This window comes from Cynocephalus volans, chromosome X (genome assembly GCF_027409185.1).
Source record: "Cynocephalus volans isolate mCynVol1 chromosome X, mCynVol1.pri, whole genome shotgun sequence".
Classification (NCBI taxonomy): domain Eukaryota; kingdom Metazoa; phylum Chordata; class Mammalia; order Dermoptera; family Cynocephalidae; genus Cynocephalus; species Cynocephalus volans.
The window spans coordinates 180,822,689-180,844,511 of NC_084478.1; the positions used below are offsets into that span (position 1 = coordinate 180,822,689).

Below are 21,823 nucleotides of genomic sequence, written 5' to 3' on the forward strand. Positions count from 1 at the left end.
TTTGTGTCCTTTCCCACAGTCCCTTCATATACCTTATATTCCCATTTCTTAAAATGTTGCTGGGAAGCCTGGCCCTGACAGGTTGATTGTCCCAGCAAAGCACTGTGCATTCATCTACCTAAGGATGACGTTTGGTTCAGAAGAGAAACGAACTTTAACAGTTGCACCTTGAATTCTCCTAACGCGTCTGACAATATGCACAAAAGAGGATATTTGGAGGAACCCTGTGCAAGAAAATTTCACCCTGATTATTTTACTTCTGTAATCACTAGGTCCTTTCTTTGAACTACCCTCCCATTCCTGGGAAAAACAAGAAGTGTCAAACTAAACTGTTTCTCTTTCCTTTCTTCTTTCTCCACAACCCCTGCTCTGTGGGGAAGGAAAAAAACAAGTCCTCAGACGGAATCCCAAACCTTGGTGTATCTGCTCTCTACAACTTTATAAGCCCAGATCCTCCACAGACTGACAGTCCCTGGACAAAGAATTAAAAAGCCCACATGGATTTGACCTATGTATAATCTCACCCCAATCCAGTACACAAGCACATACACAGAGACACGTACGCTTGATGGTGTTTATTTCTCCTTCACACCAATCCGATTTTATCCAAGTGTCTTGCTGTCTGCATTTTTCATCACCGGATCTGCTTTTCTTTCAATCCTGAGCATGAGAACACTGTATCTGAAGTCACATTTTAGAAGTTCTGCGTTTTTAGGTAAAGTTTGATGCTCCGAGATATTCAACTCAAAAACTTGGAATACTCTAAAACACACAAACACACATAAAAACTCATTTTCTCTGAAAAATGTTAAAAATCGCTTTAATTATGCAAGGTCCTGCCCAGGAAAAACTAGCCCTTCCCCGTTTGTGACCTCTTCAATTTCCCCTTACCATGTGTTAGCAATTGCTCTCCGTCACATCTGCCCCACTGCCAGTGTTCTCTGTATGAGTAGAATAAGCTAAGGAGATAAACAAGAAAATTAAAAGACACCTGATTACCAAAATGGAAAATTGATGAGAGAAAGGAATGAGAGACTGTACAAATATTCATAGCCTTTTGTGGAGAGGGTGAAAGGAGGAACATTTGATGAGCCAAAATTTAAGGGGCTGGAGAAATGACTGAGGGTGGGGTTGGCTGTCATGGAATTAAGTTCAGAGAAGTAAAGGATTGAACTTTGCTTCTGTCCAAACGACTCCGGACACTGACTACAGTGCAGTGGGCTTAAGCTTCCCCAGCTCTAACTTGTTTTGCAGTGCAGTTTCTCCAATGTTCCTGTTTCATCTTGATGCCCTGGGTGACCTGGTTTGTGTCATTCCCTGTCTTTCAATTTCTACACTTGTGAAATGAGTGTCCAGGTACCCAAAAACATGCATTTCAGCCCCTACTTCCCGAGCTGCTCACCTGCCCTCTCGGTTCCCTGTCCAGGCACCTGCATCCTCATGTGGTACCGCAGGGGATTGAGCCATAGGTCTTCACAGATGATCTGTTAGGGGAACCAGGACAGGACCGCTCAGGGTTCAGACACCATTCCCAAGAAGGCTGGGAACCCTCCCTGGTCATTTCTGAATTTTCGCAGTGAGGCCCTACCTCAGCGATCCTGTTAGATCCTGCAAAGTTGTGGTCAGAAAACCAGTTGAAGAAGAAGTTAACACTGCTGTTGTGGTGCCTGCGGCTATAAGCCTCATGTTCATAATCCTGATACCACTGAACTGGAGTGGAATGAGATGCCCTATATCCTGCAGGGAAGAAAAGTATACAGGAAGGGGTTGGAGCATGCTGACGATGATAAACCCAGCACCTTCACTACCCATCCTGGGATCCACCTCCTACCGGTGACATTAATGAGATATTCCTTAATAATCACTTTATTCCGGAAGTACGGGTTGTCCCGAAAGAACATCATGATCTTGCAGCAGTGAATGGGATGCCTGATTTCCTCCACCTGTCATGACAAAGTGGAGAAGGCTAAAATTTCTTTTCAGGTCACCTACCCTTTTCTGTTTGCCTGAAAGAATTGCTTCTCTTATCCTTCCCCGCTCAACCTTCCAGCCTCAGTCTCATTAGTTCTGACCTCCAAGTCGATCACGTAGCTAAGCAAGTCTTCATCTTCATCGCTGATCATGGCCAACATCTCGGGGTGGTTCACAATCTGCCTCAGGTCAAGGAGCCATTCCATGCTACGGAAGTAGGCGCTAGAAGCAACTGAGCATGTATAAACAGCTAGGAGAGTGTGTTGCGCAGGGGTCTCCCACACCTCACACATTGTGTCTCCCACACCTTATGCACTGTGCCCTCCCTGCCTTTCATGAGACACACTCAAGGCAATGGGTGCCTTGCGTGGCCTTAAATGGGAGACTGTCCACGTTGACACAGGGAGGGGCTCCTTTCTGAGGGATGCTGAGCTCTATGTGTCCCCGATGTACTAGGGGCAAAAGTGAATCTGCTTGTATCTAAGTATGCACTTTATCAGCTCTGACTGACTAGGGTGGGAATTCATACACTTTCCTACAGCATTATTGTCAGGAAAGCCTGTCCTTCAAACACCTTTTCTACATGAGAAATCCTTTGTGCTATTCACGACACTGATCCAGAATGACTTCTAATTCTCCGCCCCAGTTAGTGTCTCTGTGCCATAAGTATTTGTATTTGCACGAGTGTGGCTGCAGCTCCGACTTCCCTCAGTCTGTACCTTCCCCCACACCCCCCAAGCAGATGTTTTCCAGTACAGGGACGGAACACTGGTCCTTGGTGCTATCAGTACCATTCTCTAAACAACTGAGCAACCGGCCAGAACAGCCTGTATATTCTCATGCTGAGCTGTCCCATGGATCGATTGCTATTACCCTTGCCCATGCTCCTACCGGTCAGTACAAAGCGAGATTCGAAAGGATACGGCTTTGGCCCAGAAGCCAGGGATGCCCTGGATGATGGACCTTCGGTGACCGAGAAGAGTCCTACGTCTCTGCACCAGGTTATGCCTCAAACAAGCAAAGGCCGTCCTGGCTTGGTTGTTCACGGGCTCCATCTCTAACTGAAGGGCCTCCAGCGACTACAGAGGGGATAAGGACAACATGGGGCTCCACAGAGTCTGTGTCCGGGTCTTCTATTCAAGCTTCTCCTCAGGCTCTACAAGTTGCATCAGAGTTTCCTCCCCCACGTCTTCTTCCTGAACTTTTTCCTCAAATTCCTCCTCCTCCTCTTCCCTGTCAGGCTCCTACACCACCCTCTCACCGTCCATCACGTGCTGCGCCCACTCCCCCTTCCACTGCTCCTGCTCCTCCTTCTCCTCGTCCTGCTCAACTGCCTCCACCTCCTGAATAACATCCACCAACACAAGCACCACATCATCCTGCTCCTCGACTTCTCTCTCCTCTTCTCCCTCTTCGGATTACCCCTTCTCTTCCTGCTCCTCCTGCCACTCAACGACCTCTGCCACCGCCATTCCATCCACAAGGACAGCACCACGTCTTCCAGCTCTTTATCCTACTGGTCCTCGACTTTTCCTTCCTCACACGCCTCTTCCGGTTTCTCCTCTTCCCTCCTCCACAGCGACCTCCACCACCTCCACTGCCTCAAACAAATCTAGCGCCACCTCCCGCCCGGTCGCCGCCGCCTCCCTCTCTGCCAAGGCCTCGCTTTCCTGCACAGCTTCAACCCCGGTCCCGGAGGCCTCCTCGGACGTCCCACCCAACTCTGCCTGGGTCGCACACCCCACGCCATTACTGGCCTCTGGCGGCTGCTCCCCAAGAGGCCTACCGGCCCCTCCCTCCCGAGGGCCCTTTCCCACACCTACCTTCATCCAGGGTTCGGCGGAAGACCCTTCCTCCCGGGAGCCCGCCTCACTCGCCATGCTGCCCTGGTCCTCAGCAGGCTCAGCTGCGCCGGGTACGCAAGGCCGAAAGCCTTGAGCTGCACACCCCAGGCAGCAGCTAGAGAAGCCGAGCCGCAGGCAGCTTCCGGCTCTGGGAACTTCCGGGAGCCTCGCGGTCTGGCTCGGCATCGGGCGCATGCGCATGTCTTGGCGCGCTCTGCCGTCGTCATGGGGCCAAGGCGCCCAGCCACGCCCACACCGCTACTGTTGCTCCACGACCAATGGATGAAGAGGTAGTGGCTGTCACCCATGACGGCCCCGCCTCCCGGACGCAGACATCTGAGGCACAACTGCCCTGCCTGCGAGCCCAGGCCCGTGTCTCCAGGAAGCCCTCCAACTTGCCAGGTGCAGTGCGCACACACAGCCGGTTTGCCCTTTGCAAAGTCCAATGAGTGTTCCACTCCAAGGTCCATGCCTGCGTCTTGTGTGGCACCGAATTCAGACAACATAAAGTACTTAAGGACACGAAGCGGGCGCAGTGGACAGTACTGGGTATTTCAGTTCCAGCCCACAGACAGAGTGAGGTTCTCTGAGGGCCGGGCCCATGTGTTGCTCTATATGATGCTGCGCTGGATTTCACCGGGTCTAGAGGCAAAGAGCACTACTGCATCGTCTCCCTCAGGATTAGGAAAATTAGGGGTCTCAGAAATAGTGCACGATTGTCTCTGCAAGTATCAGACCCTCTCCTCCTCAGTGCCTGGCACAATGGAGGTGATTCAGCAGAATGTCCAGCCGCCTGCATGCACACATTGATGCAGTGCCTTCCCAGAGACTGAGAGAGCAAGCCCTGGCCTCCTTTCTACCAATGGCAGATGGCCACCGCGTGGATGTCACTGGCCGTGTGTACTTTGGAAGAAAGGAAGTCCTTCGAAGGTTTTTAGGTTCCTCTCTTCGGTATGTATAGTGGGTCCGTAGGTCAAGGGTGTCATCCAGATCTCCTACACCCTTCTGCCTCGTGATCGTTCTCTTTTCTCCCCTCCCTGTTGGGTAGACGGTAGCGAGCGTGGTTCCACGCATGCTGTGTTGGGTGACTGATGTCACTGTCTTGTGTTCTAGTGTCGCGATGGAATTGTACACGGGCACCCCCTTGCTTCACAACTGTGTTTTCTGCCCTTCCCTCTTTATTCTGGTAACGTGGTTCTGCACTTTCACGCGCACAAGTAGACTCCCGGGCTACCTCTTGCAAAAGAGGCAAGGTGAAAGGGACCAGGGCAAAGAGGGCGTGAACTACGCAGTAAAAACTGCCTGGGGCCAAGATGTGTGAATTCCTACTTGTCCTTCGACCCTGTTATGTTGACAGATTAGCACCAATTAGTACACCTGCACCACCACATCCTTCTTTCTAGATTCTCCCTGTCCCCAGACACCATGCTTGAGCATCAAGCACGGTCTGGTCAATCAGGCTCTGAGTCCAACTTTCTCTTCACGGCGCACACATGTTCCCATGCTTTTCCCTGAACTTCCCCGGGAGTGTCCTCACACAAGCTGCTGTGTGAGCCCATGTCTTCAGTGGCTTTTATTCTCTCTAACAAACCCAGAGGAGGCCCCTGGGAGCCAGCAAGCTCTGAGATGTTCTCCTTTCCTCCTGCCAGGCACAAATGTAAAGTGTCTAGGTAAATATCAGGAAGGGGATTTTGAGGGAAGTACAGCCATGCAAGCTTGCCGAAGCATTAGGTCATCTGAAAGTAAGGAAAAGAGAAGGCGGCATCCCCTCCTGCCCGATGGAGACTTTGCACAGCACACCCATGGACACTGCATGGGAGAGCTCCCTGCTCTGGGGATCGTCATTACTGGTCTCTTTTCCAGGAGCGAACATTTCTCAGTACGCCTCCTGGTCTGGGATGGAATGTGAACGCCCTCTTTGTATGAGTCACTACTTTTTCTGTCCCAAAGTGTGTGTCTTCCTTGGACATTCCCACACCAAAAGCAATCCCTGTAGCCTAAACATGTGGAATCAACCATCTGTCAGAAACATCCTGGTTCATTGAGATATGAAAGAGTTTCCCTTTATTTCCGTGCAACAAGGTGAGATGTCCAAGTCACTCTCAGATGGGCTGTAGAATAATGGTGACCAAGATGAGAGAAAGAGCAGTAAGGGCATTCGACACAGAGTGCTATGGACATCTTGAAGTGAAAATTTTGACATGCAGGCATAGAAGACGTGAGACTCATAGAACCATACACCTAGTGAGATCAGGTGACAAAGTCTCAAGGACAAAGACAGGGAGACAGAGAGAGAGAGAGGCAGAGATTGAGGATGTGAATGGACGAGTATGGCGACATCCTCACATGCACCGTGCACTGTTAAAGAGTAACAGCAAACACCTGGTCGAAGAGGACATGAGGAAAGGAATTGTTACAGAGGGATTGAGCCAAAAACTCACAAATTGATCAGGTCATAACTCCTGGATTGTGACGGGCTTGGGCCCATTGGAACTGGCATTGAGGAGAGGACAGCAGAGGCAAACCAAACCCATGGAACCTCACTTGGGATACCCCCCTATCATTTGGCGCTGGAAAAATCCCTAGTGAGAATGGGTTCCCCCAGCTGTAGATCTGTGCTGCGAGAATACGCTCAGTTCTGTCGTGTTCTCTGGGATGGCACAAGAGACCAATCGTTGGCACATGAGCCTGCAGACCACTCCATCAGACTTCCCTGTCCGGTGCACGTCATTGCCCTCCACCTGCACGCTTCATTTTAGGTCAGGGCAGAGTTTAATGGTGCCATGTTTTGTCCCTGCTGGGAGATGACCTTGGCTTCGAGACACAACCCAGGCTTTCCCCTGCTCTTCAGAGTCTGAGTGGCTCCTTCCTGAAACCCAGGACGTGACACGAAGGAGCCTAGGACACAGGGAAATGGACCTGTCTCAGGAGCTCGGTGTCGGGCACCAGGTTGCTATCCCATCAACACTGTCCCGGAAACATAGTTGCATGTCCCATCAGGATAAATCCTGAGCGCTGGCGCGTGAGAGGTGGCATACTCCCCGAAGTTAGGGCCTGTAGGCTATGAAGGCCTGTCTCTGTACTGGCTGTGGTGTGTCTGGGGGGACAGCAGGCAGAACAGGTCAACACTTCCTCTCTCCAGATTCACTTGCCTGCCAGCACAGGTTTGCACCAGAGGGGCCATCGGTCTGCAGTCCGATGCTGAGAAACAGCAAGTGAGTTCGAGGGCCTGAAGGAGGGGTGGGCAAGGGGATTCAGAAACCCGCTTGCTCAAGCTACCGGTGCCACCGGGATACCTATGCCGCCATCACATGTGAAGAGGAGTCCTTAGAGCTTAGTGAGAATGTCAGCATGACATGTCCCGTGATGGTCAGAATTGTCACATACGCAGAGTTGGTGGAAGACCTGAAGAACACATTGAGACCTGCCACCCCCAGCTGTGGCAGGATACACCCTTTACCGTGAGTGCCAGTTTCAAGTATTCCCGGGGAGCAGCAGCCCAATCGGGATGGAGCCATACTCAGGAAGTGCTTGCCACCAAGCACGTGAGGCTTTTGACCTTTGCTGTGCCTGCCCTGTTGTCTGTCACTTCCATTGTCCTACAGCACAGAAGCTGCGATGGCCTAAGAACACAGAAGGGCTCAGGGTTCTTAATACGTGTGTGGGTGGCCAATCTACCCAGAGGAAGACAGAGCTTCAGTGGACTGTCTCCTGAGCAGAAAGTATTTATAGCGGGCACTTGTGTTTCTGAGTCGTGCGGCTTGGGTCCAAGGCCTAAGCCTTCTTATCGGAAACGCACGTGGGACAACCGTCCTTCCCACCTCTACCATCGTTGGGGGATGATGCACACGTGGAGGTTTAGCTCGGACGTGGCTTTTACCCCATCCCTCTTCTGACCTTGGCCTCTCACCATTCGCCTGCAGTGGACGCCAGCCCCGAGTAACACAGAAATCCACAGGGGCCCACGCAGTCAAGAGGGGTGGTGCTTCTTCGGCACTGCCCTATTTCCCTTAATCTATATTGTCAGAATCCCAGCATCACTTACACCACGCCCAACACCCTCCTGCTCTCCCTGTAGATGCCTCCCACCTGCATATTCAGCGCCGTGTGAGCACGTTGCTCCAGAGGGCTTGGTTCGTAGTCCTGAAGGGAGTCTGTTTGTATGTGTCTTCTAAACCATGTGGATCGGCGAGTGATCAGAAAGATCCCGAGTGAAGCTCAAGCACGCATACTGCACACTGAACAAGGTGTGACCAACCACTTACACCCGTGCTCACCACACTTGTTCTTTGATGCCTTGGCCTCTCTATGTGGAAGGTCTCCAGATCAGCAGCGTGTCCTGTTCTCTCCCCATACTCCCTGGCTCGCACCCCGTTGCCTAGAATTCTGGCCTTGACAGTGCTCAGCTGGGGCTGTGCCCTCCTTCTCCACTCTCCCAGGTCACTCTCCAGACATGTTCTATACAGGGATTCCCAGGCAGCCAATTCAACAGCCCACTCCGGTTTCATCTATTCACCGTATCCCTTCGCTTCCCCAAACAAGCACACAGAAGACCCATTCAGTCTTTTAGTGTTTTATTTGTCCCTGGGTGCCGTTCCAGACCAACGGCATCTTCTCCATGTACTGTGTCTCTGGGAAGCCGTTCCTTGTTTATCTCTTGGGCTGAGAAAAGTCCACGGCAGCCAAACGTTCTTCCTTAGTCCACTCCTTCAGAAGAGCTGGGGTTCATTAACACGCACACACATGCACACAGGAAGACATGAAAGTGTGTGTCTCTGACCAGTACTGCACGTACTGTCAGTTCACAGGCCCCCTTCAGGGACACACCATCGCTTGCCATTTTAGGATTCCTCCCAATGTCCCTCCCTTAAAAGTCAGTGGGCTCCTTAGAGTCCCTGAACCCTTGCACTGTACACAGACAGCATGGCTTTTGCAATCTGGGGATTGAAATGAAAACTCAGAGCCTGCTCAAATTAACACCACAGTGAAAGGAGGCACAGGAAAGAGCAATTGTACAAGATCCCGTGCACATCTGAGTGAATGGCCCGAGAGTGTCCTAGGCGGGCCCCCAACTCAGTGGACCTCGGCAGGCCTGAGGGTGGGTGGGGGTGAAAGGGAGCCCTGCAATGAAAATGAAAAGGAACATCATTACTGTCTGAGCCTGGCTTCTTCTCCAGGGACAATGGATGTGGCATGCGGCCTTCCTGTATTAAGCCTACCAGCTCCTAAGCTGCCGGCATTACATTTCCCTTGAGCTCCTAACCTCTCCCACTCCCTGGATGACCAGGTGTGGTCACTATGGTCATCCCTGAGCCTCAGGTTCTCCATCTGAATCCGAGGTACCCCACAAGCACACACTCAGCCCCACCTTCAGGCTGCTCACCTGGCCTCCCCTACGTTTCCTCTCAAGTTGTCTTCTCCTGGGGTAGTACTTCAGCGGATTAAGCCACAGGTCCTCGATGATAATCTGGTGGGGGAACCAAGAAAACTCAGATCACCCTTCATACCCCATTCCCAGAACACCGGAATCCCCGCTCCTTACTAGCACATCACGTCATTTCTGATGATGCCCAGAGGGGCCTCACCTCAGCAATCCTGTCTGACCCTGGCCAGTTCTGGTCACACAACCAGTCGAAGAAACTCAGGCTGATGGTGTCCTCCGTGGGGAAAGGGGCTTGAACTTCATCATCCCAGAACCACTTGATTTTACTGGAACAAGTTGCCCTGTACCCTGCAGGAAGTGGAAAATGTAGGGAAGAACCAGGTTTGGCCTTGCCTCCAACCACAACGCCTAGCCCCCCAAGTCCACAGAGACACTTCTGACCAGTGAGGCTCAGGTGATACTCCTTCATGATCACTGCATTGCTGAAGTATGGGTTCTTTCGAAAGCAAAATAGCATTTGACAGCCATCCGTAGAATGATCCAGTTTCTCTACCTGACAATGGAAAGAGGCAAGAAAGGAAGAAATGTTCTCTGGCTTTACTGAGATAGCAATGTGGTTTTCTGGGATAAATCACTTCGAACTTTCCAGCTGTCCCTCTTTCACACTCAGTCTTCACGCTCTGACCTGCAGGTCGGTCATGTAGCTAAGCACGTCTTCATCTTGGGCTCGGATCATGGCTGATATCTGGGGGTGGTTCACAATCTGCCTCAGGTCACGGAGCCTTCCCTTGCTATGCAGGCAGGCGCTAGAAGCAACTGAGCACTGGTAAAGGGCAAGCACAGTGTGCTGTGCGCGGGTCTTCCAGACCTCAGGAATTGCATTCTGCCATCCTGGTCCTGAGCTCCAGCCCTCCATGATGCAGCCTCAGGGCTATGGGCACCTCAGGCCTGTGTAAATGGGAGACTGTCCACGCACACTCAGGGAGGGGCACTTTTCTGGTGTTGCTGCGCTCTATGTGGACCTTTGGTGCTCGGCACTGCACATATAATACTGATGTCCGGAGGGGCTCTGTCCTGATGGTGGCAAGTCAAGGTTTTGGATGCCCTCCTGTCCAGCCACCAAAACATAAAATAAAATGAAATGAAGTAAAGTACTGCATGTTAATACACTGACTAATCACTTTCTGAATCTTCTGGCAGGTCTCTAGAAAGCAACCCTTTCATTGTCGTGTCAAACTTTATAGAAACCCGGTGCTGTCTCTAAAATGGGCGATAATGCAGCCAAAGTTGTATCCCATCGTCCAGCACGTGCTGCAGGCCAGACAAGTGAGTTTGGGAAGTGCATCTAGACCGTGTCCCGCTTTATAGAACACCGAGCAGAAGAGTCGTTGGGAAATTCGCTAATTAGAAACCCTAAACCAGTTTGCCACCTCATGTTATGAACCCTAGGGCAGTCCGAACTCGGGACAGCAGGATAGAGGTGGGAGGGAAGCCACCTCCTACAGACCTAAGTTAGAGCCTTTTCTATGAAAGGCCTGTTCAGCAGGCGGCTGGGCCCTGGAGCTCGCTCGGAAGGGCTCCCCGGCTTTACAGGGATCCCCACATTTTGAAGCATTTCCTGACTCTGGCATCTGCCCTCATCAAGCAAAGGACAGGATCTATACGCGGGGACTTCTCCACAACATCTCTACACCGTTATTTTCTTCCTCACATATGGATTAACAATGAAACAGCGAAGCTCCACTATCTGTCTTTGACCAAACACGGTCACCATCAAAGTCTCCAAATCTACGTCTCAATCTCAAAAGACGTTAAAGGAATCAATTCGCGGGTCTGCCAATTCTCAGATCCCAAAATCTGAGAGTCTCGGTCCTTTGCCCGCCTGCACCAAAGAAGAGATCAACTCGGCCCAGAAAGTCAGCACCAACCGTCTAATAAATGGCCAAATCCGAAAAAAGAAAAAGGAAGCAAGAAAAATGAAAATACAGAAGCCCCCCATAAAGAACGAAAAAAAGAAAATGCACTTTTCTGCTATCCTTCTTTTAAAAGCTTGATATAATCAAACCACATTGTATACATATATCAAAATATCCCATGGTGCCCCTTAAATGTATATAGTGACGATTTGTCAATTAAAATAATATTAATTTTAAAATAAACTTACAAGAAAAGCTCACACTCACAGGGACGTGCTGCCGTCCCAGGACAGGCCTGTGCACCCCGCCGCAGTGCTGCTGGAACTCGAGGCTGCAAAGTGCTAACTCGCTCTTCCCGCAAAGCAGATCTCTGCTCCCAGGAGCGCCCGAGCCCAGAAGCCAAATCGCTTTCCGGCTGTAACACGGCTGTGCTCCAAAAAAGAAAGCACAGAGGGACAATCGTGCCCTGGCGCCAGACGCCAGAGCCTGCCACACCGAAGCTTGAAAAGGCGCCAGAAATAGCTCGTGCTGGCGCGGTCTCCCCCTATGGGCGATGGCACGGACTGTTTTATGGCTCCTCCAGGCTCGTTCTGGAAAATCCCGTGGACCCTGGATGCTGGACACCAAGCCCATTCACTTGACATGTGCTCGTCGATGGCTCTAGTCTCTTCCAGCCCGTGGGACACCACGAGCACTAGGATCACTGCGAGCCCTAGGGTCACCTAGAGCCACGAGACACCACTAGCCCGAGGGTCACCTCCAGCCCTGAGATGCCACAAGCCCTAGGGTCACCTCAAGCCCTGAGACACCACAAGCCCTAGGGTCCCCTCGATTCTCAGTGTCATCGTGAGTCCCTGAGGCGCCCTCGACACGGGGCCATAAGCCGATCGGGGAGCCCGGGTCGCCACGCGCGATCTACACAATGGGGACAGCACCGCTGACCCGTCAGTGGGTGGAGGCCGGCGGCCACCGGCCGAAGCTCAGAGGCACCTCGGCCACGCGCTGTCCCATGACCAGCCGATTGGACTAGCCCGTGAGGCCGTCTAAATGGGCACGGTCCTTTAAATACTTTTCCTTCGCTGGTGGCACAATTTAAGCTTCTGTGGGCAGAAGGTAATGGATGGAGATTGTACGAGCAAAGGGTTTTGTCTCCTGGTGCTTATGAACTCTCTGGTCATGCTGTTGCACAGTGCAGCTTTCCCCTGCACCCTAGAGGGCAAATTTCTGCCAAGTTCTAGAGGACAGGTTTCCAGCAAGCTCCAGCAGTACAGCACCACGGTGACTTTTCTCCTATTCACGGAGGCTTGGGCACTCTATCTCAGCTCAAACTCTTCTTTTTGTTTTTATCATTAGTTATTTATTTATTTCTCTATCAAGAATATTCATGAGATACAAAGGAAATTGTCCCCTAGCTCAATCTCTTCTGTACATTAAACTTTCCCTGTTGACCTTGGTTCTTGTCTCGTATCACACCCAGACTGATGCACTCTCCCTTCCGGATTTCCTTGTAGTACCTAATACTAAATCGGTGTAGAAGGTTTGTTCATAAAATGTGATTGAAGACCCAACAGATACTCAGCAATCCCCTTCAGGTTCATTTCCGGTCAATCCACTCCATTCATTTACTTGACTTGTTTTTCTCCGTGGAGGGAGATGGAATACAGAAGGAAACGCTTTCCATACTGTCACTCCTAGGGCTGGCTTTCCATTTCCTGGTGTCCCTAAGCTGCCTTAACCTGTGTAGGGAAGAATTATAGTGACCAACAGGTGCTGGAGATCTCCCAGCAATGGGATGAATGGGGCAGGTGCTGGAAGTGCTATTGACGTGTTCTCGGGTACAAGCTGGACCATAGAGGTGATGGACAGAGCAGGTATTTCTGTCAACACAGAATGAAGACATGGCAGCCAGGATTTCTGCCGCCGGTAATGGGCACTGGGTAATAACAGCAGCCATTTCCCTTAAAGACCACTAGAAAAGCTCCATGAAGTGTTTTTAAAATGTAAACCACACTGAGATACCATCTCACCCCAGTTAGGATGGCTAATATCCAAAAGACTGTGAATGATAAATGCAGGTGAGGTTGTGGAGAAAAAGGAACTCTCATACATCATTGGTGGGACTGAAAAATGGTGCAGACCCTACGGACAATGGTATGGAGATTCCTCAAACAATTGCAGATAGATCCACGCAGATACGTAGACCATATGACCCAGCTATCTCACTGCTGGGAATATACCCAGAGGAATGGAAATCATCAAGTCGAATGTATGCCTGTTCCCCAACATTCTTTGCAGCCCTACTTACAGTACCTAAGAGCTGAAACCAGCCCAAATGTCCATCATCAGATGAGTGGATATGGAAAATGTGGTAGATCTACACAATGGAATACTACTCTGCTATAAAAAAGAAAGAAATACCGCCATTTGCAACAACATGGATGGCGCTAGGCAGAACTATATTAAGTGAAACGAGTCAGGCACAGAAAGAGAAATATCACAGGTTCTCACTTATCTGTGGGAGCTAAAAATAAAGAAATAAATACATAAATAAACCGGTGGGGGAGGGAAGACGACACAAAAATTACAATACCTTGAATTTGAGATGAGAAGCAAAGAAATATGAAGTGTTTGGGAGGGAGGGGAGACGGGCAGAAGGGAGGGAAGTTTTGGTAATGGGCCACAATAATCAACCACATTGTACATTGCCAAAATAAATTAAGATTTAAAAATAAATAAATAAATGAAATGTTATCGCACTAAACAACATCAAAAAGTTCACAAAACAATGGGCAATTGCTGAGCTAGGAGCTGGGAAGAATCAGAATCCCAGCGCGGTGTGAAATGCTGAGAGGACTGCCTTTACTCCTCCTGGGCGTTTACTGATCTCGAAAAGGCCTAAAGGGCCTGGGCTGCAGTTTTGCTGGCTTCGGGGCACTGAAGGACCAAAGTCAGAATCTGGAACACACCACAGGAGGGGAAGTGGAAAAGCACCTCCTGTCTTGGGCTGGGACCACAAACAGAGGTATCTCCGGAGTAAACGTGATCCAGAATTAACCAACAGTTAACCACACGGACTGTAGTTCAGGCTCACATCACAAGGGGATTCAACAACCCCAGGTGTCTGGAATGAGCAATCAAAAATGCTTTCCTGTGGAGACAATGTCCAGTTCTTTATACAAAGAATTTTTAAATAGAATATGTAGCATGAACTGAAATATAAGCCGATCTCAAAGAAGATAAGACACAGGAAAAAGAAGCAATGAAAACATCTAGGTTTGGGGGGACACAGGCCTCTGCTGCAACCCCCTCCCACCCTCCAACTACCACAGGGAACTTCCCGACATAGTGGCTGTGACACGGGCACCTGGCTAGCCACCTTGGTCCTCTGTGGGAAGCGAGTTTGTGAGCATCTTAGCACATGCGTGGGAAGGGTCCAGACTGAAAATGCTGCGGGGTCCCAGTGTTCAGAAGGGAGCCTCCTCAGCCTTCACGAATGGAAAACCGTGTAACAGCACAGCCTGGGACAGAGGCTCGCAGGCCTACGACTTCGTGGCTTCCGATACAGGCTAGAATAAAAGCTGCAGGACACCGTACACTGCAGTGTGTGGAGCTGAAATGACGGACTCAGTGATGCCGGGGACAAGAGAAACCGAGCGGGGAGAGGTGGCAGGGTATCTTGCAGTTGAATGGAGGGGAAGGGGGGAAAGGTGTGTACCCCTAGGCAGCAGGAGGAGGACAGGTGGCTGGGAGCAAGGCGGTCAGGGGCCACCAGGTCACATGGGACATTGGTGCTCCTCCCTGATCACAGCCTGGGATCACCAGGGACCTGTAAAGACTCCTGACGCCCAGCGCCTGCCCAGTGACTCCCATGTCCCGGGCCAGGGGCGCTGGGGTGGAAACGCTCCGGGCGCCTCTCCCGGGCAGCCAGACTGCGATCCAGCGTCTCTGCACCTCGCGGGTCACTCCAGGGATCATGACATTGAATTCTCACACCAGGAGCAATTCAAGCTCCCCAACCCTTTTACTGAGCCTCAGGCTGTCACTAGCAAATTTCTCCCTCCACAAAGCTATCCTTCTGCCTCTATATCCCCCTCTGGGCATGTTCTCCTTTAAACATCTCCATTCCGGCCGGCTGCTCTGCCTTCTTGTCTCTGTAAAGACTGGGGATCCTGCTGCCTGAAGCCAAGCCATCCGTCTACACACCAGAAACCGCAGACACGCGGCCCTGGCTGGGATCAAGAACAGGGCACAAGTACCCCAAAAGAAAAAAGTACCCCCTGGCCAAGGACTAACTTCACCCCCTTGAGGCTGCGTTTTTTTCCTTCTTTGTCCTCCCAAATCCTCACGCTGCAGGAGAAAAGTCGTGATAGTGTCATTCAGATGTGTCTCTGATCCCTTCTGTACTCCACTCACACCTCGCTAGAGTCACTCTTGGATGATCAAAATTCCCCAAAGAGTCGCTGTCACGTTGCTCTTCCCATTGCAATTCTGTAATTCCCAATTATGCCCAGTGTTAACCTGGTGAGACTTTCACAGAGACGTTCTTTGACCAAAAATACTAGAAAACAAATCCTAACTCCTACTGGACTTTCCGATATCATCGAAAGGGCCACAGATCATCAATTCCTGGTATCTCCTGGGAAATTCCCCGTCCTCTCTAGCTCTCACTACCCCACATAAACCCACAACCTCCACTATCCTGAATCCACCGATCAACCTTGTCCTCGCCACTTTTTCTACCTTACAGATTTCATCCCGTCAGTTTAGCTTCAACCATCTCGTGTAGCTGCATGATAATTAAATAGGAGTGTGACGGAGACTGTGCTTGTCCACGAATTCAGTTCTCCTCTTCTTAGTTTAAGAGTTTTCTCACTAGGTATGTGGCCACTTCATTAAAAGTCCCCTCAGAGGCTAGAAGTGACTGACTGGGGATGTGGATGTTATGGCAGGAGTTGGAGCAACTGTGTTGGGCCACGCGTTGGAAACCACAAGCTGAGGAAAGCAGAAAAAGAGGAAGGGGCATGGATCCCTGCTCTCATGTTTAAGGCAAATGAGAAGCTAGGTAAAATTACATAATTGTTTTTTCAAGTCAATCCTTGTGGTCATTTAATCTATTTACACATACTATCATTAAATTAACTTTGTCTTCTGACATGTACCTTTTTCCTTATGTTTTTGCTGTTTCTCCTGTTTGCCAAATGGCAAATTTTTTTGTTTGTTTGTCTTCCACAGTGATTAGGACATGATATGGCCTGGATTCTTGTAATTAAACAATTATTATAAAAGCAATACACCGCAGAGAAATAAGAAATGAAGATGAGCAAAGTGAAGTGAAACATATCCCGAATCCCACCCACCCCGAGATGCCCATTAAACAGGTTCATGTATATCTTCTAGGCATGTAAACACATCTGTATAGAAACACAAAATATAATCCCCTTATAGAAGTAATGGAATACATCTACATCTGTGACCTGCTTGGATCAGCATATTGTACGAATCCCTTTTCCTGTAAATAAATAACTTTCCCATAAGTAATTTTTAATGCCTCCAATCTATCCTAGTGAAAGGATGAATCATAATTTAAACAGTTCCCCTACTGTGGACTGGTTTATTAACTCTTTGCTATTACTGAGAATATTGTGATGTATAGGCTTGTTAAAACCTTAATCTTTTTAGCAGATGGTTAGATCCACAGGAAACATTTGAAGTCTTGAAATTACTAATTCATCAGGCACGTACATTCCTCAGGCTTTCTATATGTAATGCTAAACTGCGTTCTGGACATGTAACACCAAATTTATGTCCTATTAGAATGGACATTTACTGTTGGTTTTGACCTTTGCTACATTTCTAAAAGGTGAAGAATCACATATATCCTGTTTTCCTTCGTATTTCTTTAATTACTTAAGGTTGACATTTCTCATGTATGCAAGAGTTTTCAGCCTCCAAGATGGTCCCCAATGGTTCCCACCTCCTGCTATCCACACTCTTGTGTAATTCCCACCCACAGTCGATCAGGCCTGATCTGCATGACCGGTAGAATATAGACAAGTGGTCATCTGTCACTTCTGACTGACACTTAGGTTCCAAAAGACATTTTTTATTTTGTATGACTCATATGTTCATTGTAGTTTAACACCTGCTCAGTTTTGTGAAAGTTATGTGAATGCCTCTGCCTCTCTCTTGGATCGCTTCTTACTGTGCTATGCCTCAGTCTTAGATTGCTTGCACGAGAGGGACTTTGTGGCCACATTGTGAGCAGCTCTACGGAGAGGCCCACGTGGAGGAGAACTGAGGCCTCCTGCCAACAGCCAGTGAGGAGCTGAGCGTTGAAGTCAACATGCGTACGAGTACAGTCACCACCCATTCTGAGACAGAAGGGTTACACAGAACAGGAGACTTTCAGTGCCAAAACCAGTGAAGTCCCAGGCAACTGGATGAGTAGGTCACCCTACGCACGAGTGAACAATCCTGGAAGCAGATCCCTCAGACCTATCAAGCCTCCAGGTGACTGCAGTTCTAGCCAACATCTTGAATGTGACTTTCTGTAAGACCCTGAGCCAGAAACACCCACCTAAGCCCCTCCTGGATTTCTGATCATCACACAATGTGAGATTCTAAGTGTTTGTGGTTTTAAGCTGCTAAGTCTTGGGCTAATTGGATTCCACACAAATAACAAATACATGGTCTTTTTAAAATAATTTATAATTGTTTAATATTTAATAAAGTGATCATTTCAGCACCTGGAACAGTTGACTTATTCGGTGTATGATGTAGGAATAATTGGGTAGCCATGTGGGAAAAAGACAGGAGCTATACAGGCAAATGATCACCAGCTGTATTTGACATCGTAAAAAGAAAGTCACACACCTACAAGTTGAGAGACCATTGAGTCTTGAGAGAATCTCACTCTTGCTCAGTGTCCTTGGCCTTCAACGCACACCTCCCTTCACCACGGCCACTGGCATCCTTCTGGTCATGGCAAAAAAGACACTTCATCAAGAGAACCATTCATATCTGCTCCACCATGTAAAGGTCGCCGGGTGTCTCTCTCATGGCTGCTTCACCTTTGCCACAGGGTGTACTCTTATAAATTACCTAGATATTTGTATTTTTTTAATGCTGCCTTTCCATATAGACTGTAGGCCTCCTGAGGACAGGGTTCCTACCTTCTTTATTCACTCTTCTATGCCCAACTCTCTGTCACTATTCAATACCTTTGTGGGGGCATTTTCTCCTATCCCACTTCCAAGTTCATTGGCACTGAGTGTTGAAAAATTACCCTTCTCAGCATTTGCCCCTGTCACAGCTGTTCTCGTCTCGGCTTCCACCTGGGATGCTGCACTTGTGGGGTCCCATGTACGACCCCCACATGCCACCTCCAAGAGCAACATGAGTCTCGTTAGCCCCCGGGCTAGCATTTGCTAAGTGTTTTGGAATCGGCAGATCCTGAAGGAAAAAGCAAGAGGCAAAGCATGTCCGAGATACTAATGACTGTACATCACAGAATCTGAAGATGCCACGGACGGTAAAACCCCTTCAGAAATGACACATACTCATGCATGGGATGGGGGAGTACATCTTAGAGTGATGATGTAGGTATTTCCTCAATCCAACTTCAAGAACCTCAGACGTAGTAGAAATATTTCCCAAACTAGCAAAAGCTTGCCTGTCCATCTTAGTTTTAGGGGTGCCGTGCATTTTCATCATTTTCATTATTTACAGGTATTTATTGAGAAGGCAAGAGGGAGTGGTTCGATGGCTGTCAGAAAGATGTCATGTGAAACCAGACGACTTGCTGGGGACGTTATAGTTCTTAATTGTCTTCAGAGTCATGCTGCTCTCCAGTCAGTCACCTTTTCTTCCTGTACTTTCAAAGCCTGACAAAACAGAAGTAAAACCAACCAGAAAACCGTCCAAAGGCCAAATGGCAAATTGTCATTAACTCTCATACTAGTGGAAAGATACAGGAATGTATTCGGCAATGCAAAACCACGCTTTTTGTACTTCTCCCTTTTAACTACTCCTGCACCTGTTGCTGGGGCAGTCCTGAGTGTTGCATCTGCCAATGACATTCGGATCTTTGTGCCTACCTATGTCTTGTTGGGCAGAATAGATGTGTTGAATGCCGTGGGACAGCTGAGAGGTACAAGGTACAGAAGTCTCACCATGCCAGCAGACTGCAAAATGGATGTGCTCATGAGCCTTGGAGTCCCATTGGGAGGGGTGGGACGCTGGCAGTGGTGGAGGTCGGCTCGCCCTGGAAGAGAAGTGTCCTGCGTGGAAGTACACGTCTTCCAGGACAGCACCTTACACAGCACCTGGCCGTGGCCGCAATCTAGCAACTGTGGCCTAAGAGGAAGTAGTCGAGCAGGCCTCAATTACATAGTCCTTGGGCATTGTCTTAGTCTGTACAGGCTGCTATAACAAAATACGTTAGACTGGGTCATTTATAAACAACAGAAATTTATTGCTCACAGTTCTGGAGGCTGGAAGTCCAAGATCAAGGTGTAGCAGATGCCGTGTCTGGTGAGGACCTGCTTCGTGGTTCACAGACAGTGTCTTCTCACTGTGTCCTCACATGGTGGAACAGGCGAGGCGGCTCTCTGGGGTCTCTTGTATAAGGACACAATCCCATTCATGAGCACAGAGCACACGTGACTTAATCACTTCCCGAAGGCCCCAGCTCTTAATACTGTCACAATGGGTATTAATTCCCAACATGAATTTTGGGGAGACACCATCATTCAGACCATAGCAGACACCTCCCTGATCCAGAATGAATATCAGAACTGGAAAGAGTCCTAGCAGGCGTTTCATCCAATGTCTTCATTGTACCAACAAAGAAATGCAAAAAGTGATGTTTCCTCTAGCTCGTGGTCTTCTGTCCTGACCCATAAGTGTCTGGGGTCTGGCTGCTCTTGCATCTGGCTCTTCTGTCAGCTCCTTGAGGTCCCGTTTATTGCCACAGTACAGAAGAGGAAACAGAGGCCCAGGCACAGTGAGTGACATGGCTCAGATGCTCGATGACAGGGCACACATAGAAGCCAGAAATCGTGACTGTCCCCAATGTCTTCCCCATCGAGCCCCCCTCCGGCCTCGATGACATCAGACTGGCCAGGAGTCAGTGACAAAGTCTTACAAGTTAATGGACTGAAAAACCATTGATATAGAGTTCATATACAGATCCATCCAAGGAGATGCAACTAATATGAATTTAAGCAACTAGGAGAACTTCTTTGAATAGGGATATGGAACGTACAGACTGCGAGTCTTTATGGAGGTGCCTAATTTCCAGTCATGATTACCCGCTCTCTCCAGTAGAAGACCCAGGCTAATCAAAAATGTTCAAGCTAATGGTACCCTGTAGAGCTTTATCCTGCCTTTTCCTCGTCATTCGGCTGCCATGGGGAAACTCGTTCTAGCAGACTGTTTTCAGCTCAGACTCCCAGACCCTCAGCCCATCTTACTGCTTTGTCCCTTTTTCAAGAAGACTCAACTCAGTACTGTCATCAATGCAGTCTAGAGTTGGAATCCCCACCAAACAGCATCATCCCGTAAAGGTAAGAAAGTGATGCAGTCAAACCATATACTCAACACTTAAAACCCCAGAGCAAGAGAGAAATAAGGGGCGTACTCAGGTCTGTGGTTAGAAATAGAAATGGGCTCTGCATCCGTTTGCATGTTATCTGGCCCTGCAGTGATGCTGCTGATCAGAGCTGCCAGCCGTGCAGCCGGGCAGCAGGTGGGAGTGCCATCTGCGTCAGCCTAGAGGCTGCAGGAATTCTGCTTCCTGTGCCTGCGGGTCTTACAATGTAGGGTAAAAGGATGAATCTTGGAATCACAGGGTCTAGGGTTCAAATTCTAGATCAGCCTCTCATCACAGGTGTGAACCTTGGGCAAGTTACCTAATTTCACCAATAGTTTTCCTTCTTATGTGTAAAACAAAGACACTACCGGTTCTGAACAGCTGATGTAAAGATTTAGGTAATGAGTACAAAACTCCCAGATTTGGCTAAAGGTAGCAATGCAGTCAGGATCAGCTGTGCTTCTCGGAGCATGCATCCTTAAACATCAGTTCTGTGGCCCGGTGTTGCTTGAGAGAACGAATGAATGAATGAGTGAGTGAATGAGTGAAATACAGACAGTCCCTGGCTTGCTATGGTTCAATTTATGATTTTTTGAATTTACGGTGTTGCAAATGTGATTCAGTAGAAATCGTACTTTGAGTTCTCATACACCCATTCTGCTTTTACTTTAAATATGATTTTCAGTAAATTACGTGAGATGTTCAACACTATATTATAAAACAAGCTTTCATGAGGTGATTTTGCCCACCTGTAGGCTAATGTAGTTGTTCTGAGCACATTTAAGGCAGGCGAGGCTAAGCTGTGATGTTTGGTGGTTTAGATGTATTAAATGCACTTTGGACTTTCAGTATTTTAACACGCGATGTTTTATCAGGATATGACATCATTGTAAGTCGAGGAGCATCTGCACACCAGAAGCCGGACTTCTCTTGCACAATTGCTCCAGCAGTTACTGAGATTTGTTTGTCAGGAGCCCTCATCAGCAGTGAATGCTGTGCTCTGAAGCGTTTAGTAGATGTTTCTCAACAGTGTTTTACAGTGACTAAGCACAGTGTCCCACTGCCGGTGTGTGGAGCTCAGCCCCACCCCTACCAGCTCAGCGATGTGTGCCCATCA

The 21,823-nt window shown here is 49.0% G+C and overlaps 1 protein-coding gene and 1 pseudogene across 1 annotated transcript; one reads left to right on the forward strand and one right to left on the reverse strand.

The window, feature by feature from the left end:
• Positions 1–1,403: 1,403 nt before the first annotated feature.
• On the reverse strand, positions 1,404–4,123 carry LOC134368684 (testis-specific Y-encoded protein 9-like; the record flags this gene model as incomplete). The annotated part of the gene is made up of 6 exons (XM_063085098.1): positions 3,884–4,123; positions 2,895–3,050; positions 2,073–2,150; positions 1,832–1,943; positions 1,589–1,737; positions 1,404–1,484 (listed from the first exon to the last, which is right to left on the reverse strand). Coding segments are annotated over exons 1-6 (816 nt in total), but the record flags the coding sequence as incomplete, so codon positions are not given.
• Positions 4,124–10,473: 6,350 nt separating this feature from the next.
• LOC134368685 (F-box-like/WD repeat-containing protein TBL1X) overlaps positions 10,474–21,823 on the forward strand; it is a 32,655-nt pseudogene continuing 21,305 nt past the window's right edge.